This window comes from Cyclopterus lumpus, chromosome 24, assembly GCF_009769545.1.
Source record: "Cyclopterus lumpus isolate fCycLum1 chromosome 24, fCycLum1.pri, whole genome shotgun sequence".
NCBI lineage: Eukaryota > Metazoa > Chordata > Actinopteri > Perciformes > Cyclopteridae > Cyclopterus > Cyclopterus lumpus.
The window spans coordinates 11,991,730-12,007,964 of NC_046989.1; the positions used below are offsets into that span (position 1 = coordinate 11,991,730).

The 16,235-nt window shown below is 42.9% G+C and overlaps 1 protein-coding gene across 1 annotated transcript in view; it reads left to right on the forward strand.

Moving 5' to 3' along the window:
* The window catches only part of LOC117727863 (protein eva-1 homolog A), a 69,450-nt gene that overhangs the window by 9,619 nt on the left and 43,596 nt on the right, over window positions 1-16,235 (forward strand). Inside the window, exons 2-4 of the mRNA XM_034528383.1 lie at window positions 8,311-8,534; window positions 10,474-10,597; window positions 12,849-13,001. Of these exons, the coding sequence (XP_034384274.1) occupies window positions 8,311-8,534; window positions 10,474-10,597; window positions 12,849-13,001 (501 nt within the window). The remainder of the gene's footprint in view (window positions 1-8,310; window positions 8,535-10,473; window positions 10,598-12,848; window positions 13,002-16,235) is intronic.

Genomic DNA, 16,235 nt, shown 5'->3' on the forward strand with positions numbered 1-16,235 from the left:
TTTGCTCCTGTTTCAATTTGCGCTTCTCACACTGCCATCTTCTCCGTAGCGATGGCAGCGGAGGCTCACGGGTATCAAAGTACCTATTTTGTTGTTATCAATCGAAGATTGGTGCACTTGTGCTTTTATTGAGAGGGTATTAGGTTTCCAGCAGAATCAAGTTATTTGAGAGCTCCCTCAAAGAGCACAGCCGTCTCCAACTCTAAATGTATAATTTACTATAAATGACCTGCACAACAGCAGAGAAAACAAGTGAAAGGAGACCTTCCTCTATGACCTTTCTGCCTCAAGCTGTCTTCTCTAAGCCTTAGGCTACCACTGCCCCACCCAACGATCACTTAAATCCAATCCTCTGTGGTGAGGACGACTGATGAAAGATACATCTGTCGTTCACTTTGTGACAATAAAGCTCACACACTCATGCATCTGTCTGGTGTCTGCCAGATTGAGGTCAGTGATGAGGCCGTCTGGCTGCCACCCAACTCTCCCAAGCCATAAAAGTGACCATTAAAATGACAGATCCCTCTTCCTCTGGCTCTCTCTGTCCCTGTGTCTTTCTTTCTGTCACACACTTTTTATGTGTGTCTCTGTGGGCGTCCGGACATGCATCCAAACATCAGGGAGGCTGTTCTCGAAACCTCTGTGCCCATCACTCTTTCACCCATCACCCCCACAGCCCATGCGAGCAATGATAAGAAACACACAGGTTCAGAGACTCAGAGTAAAAGCGTCCTCTCGCCTAGTGCCCTTTGACCCCCAGGGGTCATAAGGAAAGGCACGTGCTAACAGAGGTCGTGAGAGGGCTTGGGTGGGACCAGTTTCTCGGGGCTCCCTAGGGTAGACTTAGCGGCCTCTTTCCAACAGTGAGGCCATCTCTCAGCCCGGCAGATGTTCAGTACCCCCTCAGGAGGAGCTTAGACAACACACCCACAGGGGGACGTCCTCCCATTGTCTGAAGAAGTAAGCTGACGCCGATATCCTGAAATATCAACCGCTGCCTTTTTGCTTACATGACTTATTAGCCGAAGCTTCTCTTGATTTAAAGCCAAACCGTTCTGTGTGCATCTGTTTCTCTGCTGCACAAGCAAGGAGGAGCAAGAGGAGCATGTTGTGTTCAAGTGCTCCTCTAGAGCATGAGTCACGCCTGATATGTTTGACTTAGTTGGTGAAATCCCTCCAGTTCTCTCTATTCAATCAGTTTTCAAGTTATGTCCATATTGACTATTTAAGTCCAATGCTGTGTGTAGCAAAGTAAGGGTGTTGAAGTCTGGATGTAATGTAGGCTTGAACCACTGACAACTTTCATGCAGGAGATCAACGCTTTGCCGTAAACCATACCATAGTTGCCATTATAGATACTGCAACAAAAAAAATCAAGAATGTAACAAAACATTTAATGTACTTCTAAGGTAAGATAATGAACATTGTTGCATTGAAAATAATCTGGATTTATTCTGTGTCACTGCATCAGTCTCACAAGGGGTTTCCCTTTTTTTTTACCTGTATCTAATTCTGTTGCTGCTTACTGTAAAAGAAACAGCTGGGTAAGGAATGAGGATTCACCAAATGGTTTGGTGAGAACTATGTTAATGATATGCTATGACCAATTGCACTGGTGGAACCAGCATCAAGATAACAAATGGTTTTGTCTAGTTTGGGGTTCATGGTTGCCCAACACCTTACTAAAACACCTAATGTCGTTTTATCCATTAATTGTTCACCCATTTGTAATAATCATACATCAGTAAATCTTCCAGGCTGAAGCCCTTGTTGCCTCCTCTGTCTGGTGTTTATTTATTGTTAGTCTTTATAGTCGTTTCATTCTTTTAAGACCCATTGGCCATATTACACATACATTATAAGCCTGGGAGACGGCTGCTGTTGGACTCCTACGTCAAAGTGTGAGCAAATAAATCAGCTGTGTTCATGAAAGCCGGGGGCTGCTGGGTGTGGAAGATTGTTGATCACGTTCAGCATATTGAAGTTTGGTGTATGTGTATATGTGTGTGTTGTGTGTGTGTGTGTGTGTGTGTGTAGGTGTTAGAAAGATAAGCCATCGGGCAGGCACAGTGTTTGTGTTTGTGTCTCCAGTTTAATGACTTCAGCTGCTCGGGCTCCGATCCCTGTCTTCTGAGAGAAGGAAGGGGGATATGGTCGCAACTTGGCCATTCAAATTCAGGAGACTGTCGCCTGAGGATATTGATACACATCATACAGCAAGCCCACGTGGTGATGTAAAAAATTGATAAACATGTTAGCATGCACTCCATCTTCTGCCTCCAGATTACACACCGCAATATTTCAACAAATTAGGTGTGTTTGTCATAGCTGTCCCTGCTGATGGACTGACAAGGGTGAGAGTGAATGCAGAACCTTAATGTACAAGATGGCCCATGTTAATGCACATGGTTTAACCACTGTGGATCTCCACAACCTGCTGTGAAATTTCACCCCCATTGGCTCAAAGAAACACCTGTCAATATTGCTTTAAGTATAAGCATGCCCTCAAATTTCCCCAATTGTCAGTTTACTCTTCCTCTATCATGCTGTTTTTCTCTATTAGGTTCTCCTCCTTTTCCGCCACACTCTTCCCAATTTCATTAGCTGTCGTTTGATCAGTCTGATGTTTGAAGGCAACGTGTGAAACACATGCTGGGTTAATATCCTGGGGAGAAGGGGAGGATACTCTTTAGTGTGAAGTCAAAGAGCAAAACCAATGCTGGGGTTAAATCCAGGGGACCAAACCTCATGTTATTAAGCCCCCTCAGCTGACACCCCCACCCCCCAAAAACAGTGTACAGTGTGTGTGTGTGTGTGTGTGTATGTGTGTATGCTAACATGTCCAGTAAGTACTCTAGGAATCCTGCCACCTTACTCACTTCAACAGCTATCACGTGCCACCCATTATTGCTGTCCATACAATACAGCCCCCACTTCTCTCACACACTTTTCCACTTCACCCGGCAACCGATGACTAAAATCACATCAAATTTCAACTTAAAAGTTTGCTAATATGTATTTGTTCCCCAAAACAATGTACTCACTTTATTCAAACTATGTGAAGGTTTTCAAAATGTGCAGGAGAAGGATTGTTTGTAGCCACTGACTTGGCTTCCAAAGTGACATCAAAGCTTATATTCACTGTGGATCAAATAACTATGTTTTATGTGGCAGGAGTCACTCATAGTGAGTTATCACCCCACTGTGCTCTACAAACCCTGATATCATTTCCAGCTCATCTCCCAAAAACGTAATTGCTTTGGTTCCCTCTCCCCGCTCTCATCCACATGGCTTTCTATTGGTTGTAACCCAACTAGCCTCGCATTTTGATTCAAATAATCTTGCTCAATAAGAATCTGTGATAGTTCATCAAATCTCCAGTTCACAACAATCCATCAAATATTAGCTCTGGACCGAAATGGCATTCATGCACAAATTCTGAGATGGTTTCACTCGGCTCTTACTGCAGCCCTCGAAAGCAGGTTGGATGTGCAGCACTCGAGTAGTTTAAAAGGCAATCCCGCTGCACCTAAAAGCTTGGTTTGAGCAAAATATCTCGGTGCTCTTTTTCTGCCCCATTGCTAATGCAAGAAAGTAGGCTAATCCAAAACATGACTACAGCAGCAGGACTAATGTATTGTAAGCAGAGGAATGCAGTGCATTTTAGGAATGCACTTTTTTTTAGACCCAAATCTAAATGGCTTAGCAGTTAGCACCGGCATCTTTACTGCAGCCGTCGATTGTAGCTTTCTTTTGACACCATGTCCATTGTGCGGCGGTGCGTCCTTTGTGGCGTCCACGTGAACTTTTGCTCCGCTTTGTTTTCACGTTTGAGGTCTCATTTCTTGTCGGCACACCTCATCAACCTGTCTCATTCAGCTATCGTATACATTCAGCTCAAGTTCAGGTATGAAGAGGTGAATTCATGAGTTTTGACGACATATAATTTAGAACCAGTGGTTGCTTTATCTGAACGCCATGCCGAGCTCCAGGCCCTTGTGGTCTGAGGAGAACAGTAATTACTCCAGGGCCTAAAGCCTCCAGCTCTGGCCTTTGGACCTTTGCTGCCACATCCTGTAAGCAGTGGCTTCACTTTTAAAGAATCCCTCAGCTCTCTTTTTTTCTCACGACCAGTACGCTGTCTTTTCCTTCTCTCGACCAATTAAAACCACTGCCCTCTCGACATCTTTTCAGATTTTGAATTAACACTCGATTATGTAGCAGGTGTCTCACACTTTCCTTCTCTCCACCCGCCTCCTCTAGAGTGTTGCCAGAGTGTCTTTGAGGGAAACCTCCGCTCTTCCCAGTAATCACCACTTAAAGGGAATTCCTCATCCTGCATAGATAATCTATTTAATGTGGTTGTAACTCTTGTTTATGCCGGCTGATTATCTCTAAAATACAATGTAAACTGGAACCTTTGAGCCACTAAGCTAAGATGTAATATTCTACTATTCTGCAATATTAATCATACTTGCCCGATGCAAAAGGCTATACAAACATTACCTCACAAGCAACATGAAAGCCTGCTAAATGAGTAAGCAGTTGTATAATAAGCAGCATTAAGCCTCCGCTATTATAACACCTCAGTAATAATTCTTGCTGTAGAGCATTGTTCATGCTCCAGCCAATAGGAGGATGTGGCATCTTTCAAAAGCTCAAAAGCAGGGGAAAGCCCTGAGCATGAGTAATAAAAACAGACTCACCTGAGCTGCCTCAAACCGTCCCCATCTCCTCTCTCCTTTCTCTTCCTCCCTCCTGCCCTCGGTTCATGTGAGAAATACCTGCCGCTCTCATTCGTAGCAGACACTGAACACCTCAGCTTAGTGGACCATGAAAAGCGAATAAGAGCTTCCTCTAATCTTGACCTGAAAGAAGAGATTGCAGTGGGAGCTCCAGCTGGGGAGATGCACATTATAAGTAATAAAGAAGCATATTTAGCCACAATCTGCTGTAAATTTGCATTAGTATGTGACCTGCACCAGGTTGTGTCTAATCAGTGGATCCCAGAGAGGAAAGCCTTCTCCGAACAGGCCTCTTTCTGTGTCATGTTGACACAACACAGTGGCCCGTCACTAATCTCCATCATACCTGACCTCTCCACCGATGGGTCAGACTTTAGGGTCATCACATGAGCACAAATGAGGAGCTAACGATCACAAGGGCCTCCCATTCTAGCTTCACAATTGGCTGAAATATTGCGGAAACTCTTGCCTACTGGCAGGTTAAGTCGCATCATATGACAATCTGTGTTGGATGATGATACAAAAATCAGGTGCCATCGTCTGCGTCTATGTTTACAACAAATCCCTATGCTGCTTGTGCAGAGATTAAATGGACCTTGCACGCCTTTCATTCCAGTTCACGACAAGCGCGACCTGTTTGTACAAGAACAGCATCGCGACCGCAACCTCCTGTCTTTTAATGACGGAATAAACAAACCAGCAGACATAATAGTGCGGTGCTTTTGTCAAGGGAAAGGGCAGAGAGCTAGTTAAGGAAGGAGTCTGGCTCCACATGAAAAGGAACAGGGAGGAGGAGAGACGCCTGGGTGTTCCTCTTTTATTGTTCAGCCTTCTGCCTCTGAGGGACACCTGTCATTGGCTGGGCGGTTTACACAGGTGCCTCAACCCCGCCTGATTTGTTGGCCTTGAAAGGAGACTTCAGTCAACAGGTAGCGTGAAGGGAACAATAGTGATGATCCTGAGGAAGACAGAGAGCGAGAGAGTGGGAGGAGGGTGGAATGGCTGAAAAAGAGAAATGGATTATTTAGAAAGCACCTGAGGGTTTGTGTGAGATAATCTGTTTGCTTTTACCCACAATCCCACTTTGTAGGTTGGAGGCAGGCGTATCTGTGCGTTTGTGGTGCTCAACTATCTCTCTCTCTCTCGAAGACACTCCTCCTCCAAGTGGCCTGTGCAAATTCAATCTTCCACCTTCATCCCATCTCCGTTTCACCCTCTTCATAACCTCGGCCATTTCCATGGTTACACCGCTGTGCCCGTGGCTCAGTATAACTGCAGGGCTGCACAAACTCGTGGTCTCTCATGGCGCGGGCGCTTTGCCAAGAACCAGCCTGAATAATGTGATACTGTTACCCTGGTGCACCACACACCCTGGCCTCAAGAGCCAAGCGGCGCGGTTTGTTCCTACTACGTTTGTGTTGATGTTTTCTATACGTGTGTGCGTGTGTGTGTGTGCGTGTGTGTGTGTGTGTGTGTGGTCTCACTGCCAGGGGGAATGCCAAGTTCCCTCTCACCCTGTGTGGAATGTGGCAGACCTGTGTTTGAGCTGGAGATCACTGTGGGAGGGGGAGAAACTAGTTAAGCCCACACGGTTGAAAGAAATAATAAAAATTGAAATAAGTGACGCCATGAGTGCAATTTCTAAATTGGACAGCCCTCAAAATCATGTTAAATTGGGTCATTCACACATTAAGTCGTATTAAGAGAACACGTTTCATCATTCAAACACTTACATGTTCATACACCAGATCTCATTTCAGGGTTCTAATTTCTATGATTTGAATGATGAATATGACCCAGTTTGGATCAAATACAGGTAATTTAAACAATTGAGCTGTAATGTAAAGACAGCAACTGTATCTAGTTCATATACTGATCATTTTAAAATAGGATTGCTTGTGCACCTGTTCTCCATTTTCACAGCCCAGCCACAGGTGGAGACCTGTTATTGTGGTCAATGGTGGTTTAATAACCATCTCTATTTAGAGAGGCCGACCTTTCAAAGCCGGAGAATGTCTCTTGTTTCCCTTCCTTCTTTTAACTGTGGCCATGGTGATAAGGGGACAATGTGTGTGCCCGAGTGTGTACGTTCACGTGCGCTAACGTGTGTGTTAGAGAACGCTGTTATTTCCTCTTCCCTGGCCAAACGCTAACCAAATACTGATAATGGAATCACAGTGTGTCCACTTAGCAAGTATGTGTGTGCGTGTGTTCTCTGTAAATGTGTTTGTAGAGCACTTATAGAAGGAAGCCTGAGCTCGATTTGGAAGTGGTTTTCTGTTGATGAATTAGTACAAAGTATTGCATTTCTTTGAATTGTTTCAGTGCGAGTTTGATTTATTTATAATGACCTGGATGAAGTTGGAAACAGAGACATTTGAGTAGCTAAGACTTAAAGAAAAGTTGTTGTTTCTCCTGTGTAGCAGCCAACAGATTAATGTTCCAGATTAGTTCAGAAAGACAGTGGCCGGTGGATCAGCTCACTCCTTTATCTGTGATTTCCTTCTCACTGGCTGGAATGTCAATGATGGCTTTGTGATGGGTTCAGTTCTCCTGTGTGACTGACAGGTTGACTGGCAGCTCTCAAAGACTCTTAATAGGACATAGAATTAGCTGAGAGACTTCAGTCTTTTAAAAGAATGAGAGCTTTTATGTGATTTGAAGCAGCCTACAAGGTTAAATGACAGTTCACGGGGTGCTTGTTCCATTAAATGGTTTATATAATGTTCATATTGACAGGCTTGACACCAGTTGGTTGTGTGGTACAAGTATATAAAGTTACTGGCAACATATAATAGAAATTGCAGATAAAAGCATTCAGAAAGACAGCTCCATTCTGTCCGGATGTATCTGAGGCTTTAGGTCACTTTTTAGTGGTAACGTTTTGCAGATCAGAAGGCTCTCACAACTTAGTTGCAAATCTGTGGAACAAGCCCAGTGAGGAGGTATGTGTGCACTTCATCCTGGTAGGAGAAAGTGTAATAATATTCGGCTTTAAAAATCATCCTTGTCAGGTATTTTTTAATATCAACCAGATAAGTGTATGTTCTACGTCCATGACTGGAGGGCAGATGCTAACAGCTAAATAAGCTTTAGCTTTACCCCCTCTCTCTGTTATTGTGGTATTCTAAGCCTGGAGGTGTCCGATGTAAGCAGTGATCTGTCAGGGCTTGCTGACATGGAGTTCCAGCAAATGTCCGTGGAAACACAAAAAGATCACAAGAGAACGTATAGCATGCTGCCAACCCTCTCTGCATATGATGGTAGAATGAAATGGCCATTTAGTTTGGGCAATGCAAAGCAGTGGTCAGAGCTTTAATCTGCTAAGTAAGCATTTTTATTCTTCTTATTGGTTCCAGTTTAGTCAAATAAAATCATACAGCTTAAGGATGCACATGCAAATGATGCCGTAGGGCTCAAGACATTGTCAATTTACATTACATTACATGTCATTTAGCTGACGCTTTTATCCAAAGCGACTTACGATAAGTGCATTAAGCCAATGTTGTGTGTATGGCGTGATTGCTTGAAGTAACAGCTCATTTGGCACTTTGCTGTCTCATAGGTTACCTGTCCAAAGTGTTGAGGAACTACACCGAACAGGCCTGTGACGGAGACTTCCTGTCTGTTCGCTGCTCGCCCCGCACCACCATCACCATCCAATCAGCTTTCTATGGAAGGAGAGGCGCCTCTGACCACCAACAGTGCCCTCAGACCTACCAGGCCCTCCTAAGTTCATATACCGCGTGGGAAGATGACCGATATTGTTCTGTGTCCACCGCACTACAGGTTAGTAACTAAGCTCACACCTGATACTGTTTCATAATTTTGTCATCATTTTGGGTACTTTTCTTCATTTTTTGGTAAATGGTACAGAAAGTTAAAGTTATGAGTTTTCCAAGCCTCTGTAGAGATCTGATAAATCCGCCGACAGTGTCTCCCATGTGTCCCAGACCTGGATCTTTCTCTCTCTGTTTTTGGCTTTCGTCCCTCAAATAATCCACTCTTTACACACGCACACGCACACGCACACACACACACACGGACACACACACACCCTCAAATCACTTGTGAGCTGCAGATCCTCCTGGGAGAAAGTGTCCTCTAAAAGGCCAACATTGGCCAAGGCTTATATTTTGGAGGACCACACTGATTATGTAATGCTTTGTGAGGATGTTTTCCGGCAAATTACACTCTCTAAAGAGGAAGCATGCTTGTTCCCATGACACAAAGAGATTTCATGGGGTCTTTGCCTCAGCATCCTCTCCTAAATTGGGATGCGGTTGGACTAGAACCCTCCCTTTTCAGCACCAATACAAACACACACAAACACATCCTGTTCAGCATTCATTGGGTCCTTTGGTTTATTCTTGGTCCCCCTGCCTTCTAGCATCGAACACCCTCCGTTTCCCTAATAGACAGGACAGCCATGAATGCACAGACACAGAGAGTGCATTGTGCTGAAGTGAGAGAATGACTGACTGCTGCGCCACCCACATTAGTACAACCCTCAAGAATCCCATCGTACGACCTGTTCGTGACCCCCGGCTTTTGGGTATTACATGTGTGTCTCCATATTAAAAAAGGCTTAATTCAAGGGTATTCCAATCTAAAGAGTATTTTCATTATCTGTCAATCTAATACATTTTTTATTATTATTTATTTAATCTTTGAAATGTCCATAAATACTCTAAATCACCAAGTATGTACACATACAATACATTTGTTTGCATTGCAGCTGGATAACAAAGCTTGACAAATAAAGGTAAAGAATAGACACGACTAAAACTGTTCACAAGTATGTGAAAATAGGTATATATACATATATTATTAATATGCATAACAAGCATCTATGACCTACAGAATAATTCAAATTAAATGTTTATATATAAGTGTTCTGTTAGTATAGTGCAAAGAAATTAATACTGAATACATATATACATGGACTATATATTGTGTGTATACTGTATTTACAGCATGTATCATTTATATTGTCAGTGACAGTTGATATGTACTGTCAAAGTTGAAAACTGTAAAATGATAATCTATAGTGGGAGCAGTGGGTGTTTAAACAGTTAGATAACATACTATTAATAGTTCTCAGAGATGACATTTTCAGATTTGTTGATGCAGCCAACAGTTAAAAAACAAAGGTTTTTGATTAACAATGATGTAAAGCGGAGGAAAAACAGATGTGAATTGTACATTTTAGCTTTAAAGAAGACTTTAATGATCAATTGATTATAAAAAGGAGTATAACTGATCAGTTTTAACTTAAAATGTTAAACCGGCTTTAATTTATATTTTTTATTTCTGTATAAACGAATCCCTTGAAAAGGGCCCTTGTTTCTTCTTCTGCATTCCATGATCTATTGTGGTAAATGCTTCTCCTGTAGGCTCATTTCGGGGATGGCTCTGAACAGAATCCATTGAGTCATTCCTCCAGCGAGTGGGAGTTCAGTATCGTAGAAGCTATTGTGTTGGAATGTGCTCACCTGGGTTACAGCTGGCTAAAGGTGATGAAACTAGAGAAGCAAAAGGATGCCAGGAAATGAGTGGTGCTTTCTCTTTACCTGCTCCTCTCCTCCTTATTCCCATGGCTATAAGCATCGTGTTTGAAGTGGTTTTAGGTTTGCCTGCTGTTGGTCTCACCGTCGTTGGCTTTTTGTTCTCCCTCTAAACCTCTCTTTGGTCTTCCCCCGCTCTCTGTCACTCTTTCCTTCTTTAGAAAATGCTGGACGAGTGCCAAGACAGAAGGAGCTGTCAAGTCCTTGTCAACAGCCGCGTTTTCGGGACGGACCAGTGTCCTGGCAGCAGTAAATACCTCATTGTCTGGTACAAATGCAGACCTAGTAAGTCGCTCACCGCCTCGTATCGAGACACACACCTCCATCTCTCTCCGTGCTGGGCCAGTATTTTTTTTTTCTGTTGTCTCAAACACCTCCACATTCAATCAGAAATACACCAGACGTGGGGTCCGTTAATTTGCACTTGAGACTAAATTAATTACATTATTAACAGCTAAAGGAAGATTATTATTAGAGCTGTTAGTGTTGCTTTGAAGTGTACATCCTCTTTTCAAACAATGACCATAATATGAATGGTTGATTTCCAATGAAATTGTTTATTTCAATATGATGTATATGTACTTTAGGTGCATGTATATTTTTAACGGGACTTTTAAGTGTGTAGATTTCATCAGGTGCCGCAGCAGTTTAAGACACGGACATTGGACAGAGAAGCCAAAGAAAGCCATGATAATAGTCAGGTTTGATTAGTCTGCCTGAAATATTTCATACCAAAAATATATATATATATTGGTCCTCTGCATGTTTTTCCTCATTTCAGTATTGCACTTATCTATATTACGGTGAAGAATAAAATTGATTTTATTCTAGAATTTTACTATTATCAACAAATCTTACCCAAAGACCAAAACCATACTTAAAACCCATACTTTTTCGGCTATCCTTCCCGTCTGTGGTACTCTGCTCGAAACCTATTGGTTCCTACTGAAGATGTACATCTTGTTTTACAAATAAGTATTTTCATAAAGGCTTAAAAAGTTTTAAAAAACTAACAAATAATTTCTCGAAATAGCCGGCTGCTGTAGATTTTCGCAAATATAACTCAAACTGGAGTAAAAATGTTTCTTTGTTAGGGACTATTTTCAGCCGTGGATCTTTCTATGCACAAGTGAGTATTTATGCAAATAGTATTCATGAAATTGACTCTACAGTGCCCATGTTTTTCTTAATGAAGGAACATGTCACCTTGTGCTACAATGGGGCTCATTGATATAATATACAGGACAGGCAAGTCTTCATAATTGCTTTCAGTATTCTATTAGGTTTGTTTTGGATTTGTTGATGAAACGAAAAATATTGGCAGCCACATAAAATTGTAATTGGTATATTGTTTACCTCACAATTGACCAATTTCTCCAATCATTTACTTCGCTATAAATTCTACAACGTATTAAGCGTCACAGTATCTATGTGAGTCTTTCCTTCTGCTGCCATCTTTTGCATGCCTCTTTGCATGCCTCCCCTTGTAACCCTCTCCATCCCTCTCCCTGTGAGCCAGGAAGCTAAGAGTATCACTCCAGAGCCACAACAGTGCAGTAATCCCACCCAGATCCTGGTCTCCATTCATGGCTCAGTACTGTGCTGAGCCGAGCCGCACTGAGCTGTGCAACAGTTCACACTAGAGTGACCAGAAGTGGGCATTAATCCACTGATCCCTCTGCCCTCCCCACTTTTTCCTTTTTCACTGGACCCCGGGGCCAATCAACAGATCTTTGTTCACTGTCACTTAACCAATGACTTCTCAGGGGAAGAGAGAAAGGCAGCATGGGGTGTTAGTGAGGTGCAACGGACAGGTGTCACTGCCTCTGAAAGGAGAGGTAGATGTAGGCTAGAGGAAGTGAAGGAGAAAAGGAGGGAGAGTAGCGAACAAGATGGAATCCGTCACTAAGAGATATAACAAACTGTGTCCTGCGCCCTTTTCTCTGCGCTCTTCCTCTCTCTTCTTTCTGCATTCCTGTTCCACTCCCCACATGGACGTAGAGGCGGCTGCTGTTGTGTTTTTATTTGCTGGCCAGTGGAGCTGCTCTGTCTGTCACAGGTCACTGTGACTGGATGTGTGTGAGGAATGCCTCTGCAGGGCTCTACATGTCCACTGAGCAACTCTACCTCTGCCTCTGCCTGTTTACACTGAATGAAGCCTTTTGTCAGTCCTCTGCTTTCACTGCTTATTAAAAGGAAACGGATAACGTAATGTCTTGTTGGCAAGGCAAGACATGAAGTTAACTGACTGATTGGGTACTAGCTCAAATATGTTGTTTATTATAGTGTATTTGGGATCAAATTAAATAGAAAGCTAATATTTAGCCATTGATGAATTCAGAAATGCTTTATTTATTTAAAACAATTTGTTATTCTTGATCTATGAGCCTCAAATCACACTCTATATCATTAGTTAAAACAGTACTCTGCTTTGTTTTTTTAAATTGTACACACAACTTTTGGGAAGGAACTGGTCTTTTGGTTTTTCTTTTCATTATAGGTAACGCATATGTATCCTCTGTCCTTCTATCACTAGACGAGTATAAGAGTAAGGTGGTCTGTGAGGAGGAGAGGATGAGGCTGAGCTGCAAACGGGGTATGCAGATCGCCGTTTACTCCGCCATGTTTGGTCGAACTCAACAGGGCACCCTGGAGTGTCCCCTGCACCACAGGAGGGCCCCGTCAGTAGGTGAGCCACCTTCTCACTCTCACACTGAGGGTAGCAAGAGAGGAGATTTATGCAGGAGGAGCAAGGAGCTAACTGACACAATTAACGTGAGTTTGCAAACATTCGACGAGTCAAGTCAGAGAATAAAAGATGTAACGTGTTCAACATATCTGACATGACACAAAAACAACTTTGATTGTGTTTAATTATGATTTCAACTGAAGATTTAAAATTACATTTCACAAGAATTTAAATTACATCTTTCAAAAAAAACACACCGATACCTCAAATTACTAAATGCTATGCAAATGACGTCAGGTTGAAAAACAAATGAGCGGTTATGTTAGCATTATCGATATCGCACTGATTCTAAACTGCGTGAATAACTGTGAACCACATACGTCTGCTTGTTTACCATATCACCTCTAAAACTGTTATTTTTGGCAGTTATCCTTGCTTGTGATGGTATGTATGTGAAAGTGATTTCACATACATGATATCAATGTAATCTTTTTAAAATGATCTCCAATGTCAGCATTACCACCGTGCACGACGTACTCCTCCAGTGTGTGCAGAACGTATCAATTCTGTTGCTGGGTACTTTACGAAGAAAGGAGTAAGCTCTTTATAAAAGACACACTTTCTCTTTGTCATGATGGCTAACTGTTAGCCTACTGACAGGTTCTGTCAGAAGGAGCTGCAAGCCTCGCAGCAAAAGTCTTACCAACAACACATTGATTGACAGAAAAACTTTGAATTCAGACCTGTGGAGCATTGTTTGTGTTTTTATGGTGGGTTCTCTGCATTTTTATTAAGGAGCAGTGGGCTGCAGTGAAGCGCCCGGGAAGCAAGTAGGGGTTCAGTGTCTTGCTCAAGGACACTTCAACATGTAACTTTGCGGGGATTGAACCGACTTAGTGACTACTAGCTAGAAAGGACTTAGTAAGGTCTTAACAAACAAACGTAGTAATGGATTTACGAGTAGCCAGTGCGACATAATCCTGGTTTCTGGTGCTGCAAGACATTCAGGTCCCAGGCTGCTGTTTTGTAGTGAGTGATATTCATATTAGCATCAATACTGTTGACATTATTAGCATTTGCTGCATTCATAGCATTAGTCTTGGGGTCAGTATGAGGTCAGTATCGTCAGTATGAGATTTCTTACATGAAACCACAACCCGGGGATGCAAATCGAGTCTATTTGCTTTTTACATGATGTTAAATGGAGTCTCCTTGTCCTGGTAACGTTCTTATACATATTCATGATTTCAGAGAGAGGAGCTTCAGGTCACTCTAGGCTTTGATATGTTTCTTTTTGACAAGATTTTCCTGAGCAAAACATACCAGGAGTCATTATGCATTCATCCGGTGGAAAACTTTTTTTATTGATGAGTTTTACATGTCAGGACTCGAGCACCTCAGAGCCACAAAGAGAACTACAAACTCTGCCAAGTATTACATCTTTCCATTCCCTTTCTTTGACTTGGGTGATATTGCCTTGAGATGCTGTTGTGGTTTGGTAAGACTTAATCATTTCCTCAGCTACCTCAGAGGCTCTTAAAGTAACACTGGCCTATGTCACCCATTCTAACTTTTAGAAACATATCACTATTTTAACATGTTTTCATCCTGTTATTAAGAAAGCATGCTGAGATATGTAGAACCTCCACTCAAGCTCGGCCGCAGACAAACATGCACACACACATGCACACACACATTGCCAGGGGAATAGGGCTGGAATGTAGATCAGGTGTCTCCGTCATCCAAAGCGCAGAGTTTGGCCCGTAGAAAAGGGACAGTATAGAGTTCCCTCCAAGTATGTATGTGTGTGTATGCACATGTGTGAGGGATATCCAGATGTACCCTCACCCTTGTTTAGGGGAATGTTAATGACTCTAAGCTTGGATCTATGACAAGTATTAGTATAACCATAGCTACTGTGGTGGTCCTGGCCTCTTTGCCGGGCAGCTCGTTTATTTCACCTTAACCTGCTCTGCCTTTGTTTCGGTTAATGTGTAGAAGGAAATGTACACTGATGTTTGTGCTTGTGGATAAGTAGCCGGAGCAGGTGTGAGTTTACTGTGTGCTAAAAACAGCTTGTATAAAGTTGTGATGGAAGGCCAAATGTTATTCGTCGCAATTCAAAATTCAACAATGCACTACAGACATGCCCTGAAGTGTGTGTGTGTGTGTGTGTGTGTGGTTGTGTGTGCGTGTCTGTGTGTGTGTGTCACAGAGGTGACAGGATGGGGTCGAAAGGCTGACATTGGCGTCAGTCACCGGGTAATCAGAGAAATATATAAAGAATGGCATTGTGTGTGTGTGTGTGTGTGTGTGTGTGTGTGTGTGTGTGTGTGTGTGTGTGTGTTATTGCATACTATATGAGCATTGAGGTCTGCTTTAGAGCAACCTCCGCCACTCCTCTGCTTGCAGGTGGACCAGGAATGTCGAGGTAGGTGAGACAAGGCTTGCCTGATATCTGGTTTCAGGCTCAGGATTAAATACAGTAGCGAATTCTCCCATAGATGGAAAATGGAGTCTACTGTTACAGTTGTACAAAAGCCAGATTAGAGCAGACGAGAAGTCGTGTTTACCGTCAAATCTTGTGAATGTTGTGTGTGTGTTTACATGACCTGTGTACACTTAGACTGCCTTATTGTTCCTATTCACACATTATACAGCATGTTTTTTCGACCTCTCTATCACCAACCACCCACAAACACCTCCTCAGGCTGTTCCCGACTGTCTAGAGGTGCCGTTGTGGGATTTCCCCTGTCAACTCTGTCTTTGATGTGGCTCCCATGTCACCAGGAGCAGGAAGTGAAGGTGTCTTGAGTGACAGCTCAGACACACGCAGTTGATTATTTGAAACAGCTTTTATCACCTCTATTTGCCCTCCCGTCCGTGGTGCCGTGGCGCCTCACACGTGTTTGTGGCTGCGCATGTCTGAATAATCTTGGGTTTGGCCGTCGCATTATGCGCAAGTTTGTTTTGGATCTATTTTGATTCCACGTGTCTTTAAATGTAAGTTTGAATGTGCCAACAAGGTGGGTTATAGTATCTCCTAAACCACACCGTGTTGGCAGCCTCACTGCGGCCTGAGGTGTGAGGTTATCAGCTGAACTCACACAGCTGGCTGCACCTGCCCAGGTGAAATACGCATAGATTTAGTCAGAGAGGCATTACAGTGGGCATCAGCAGGACATGGTTGCAGCAGCAGCGAAGTAGGTTTCATCCTTAGACTGAGTTTGCAAT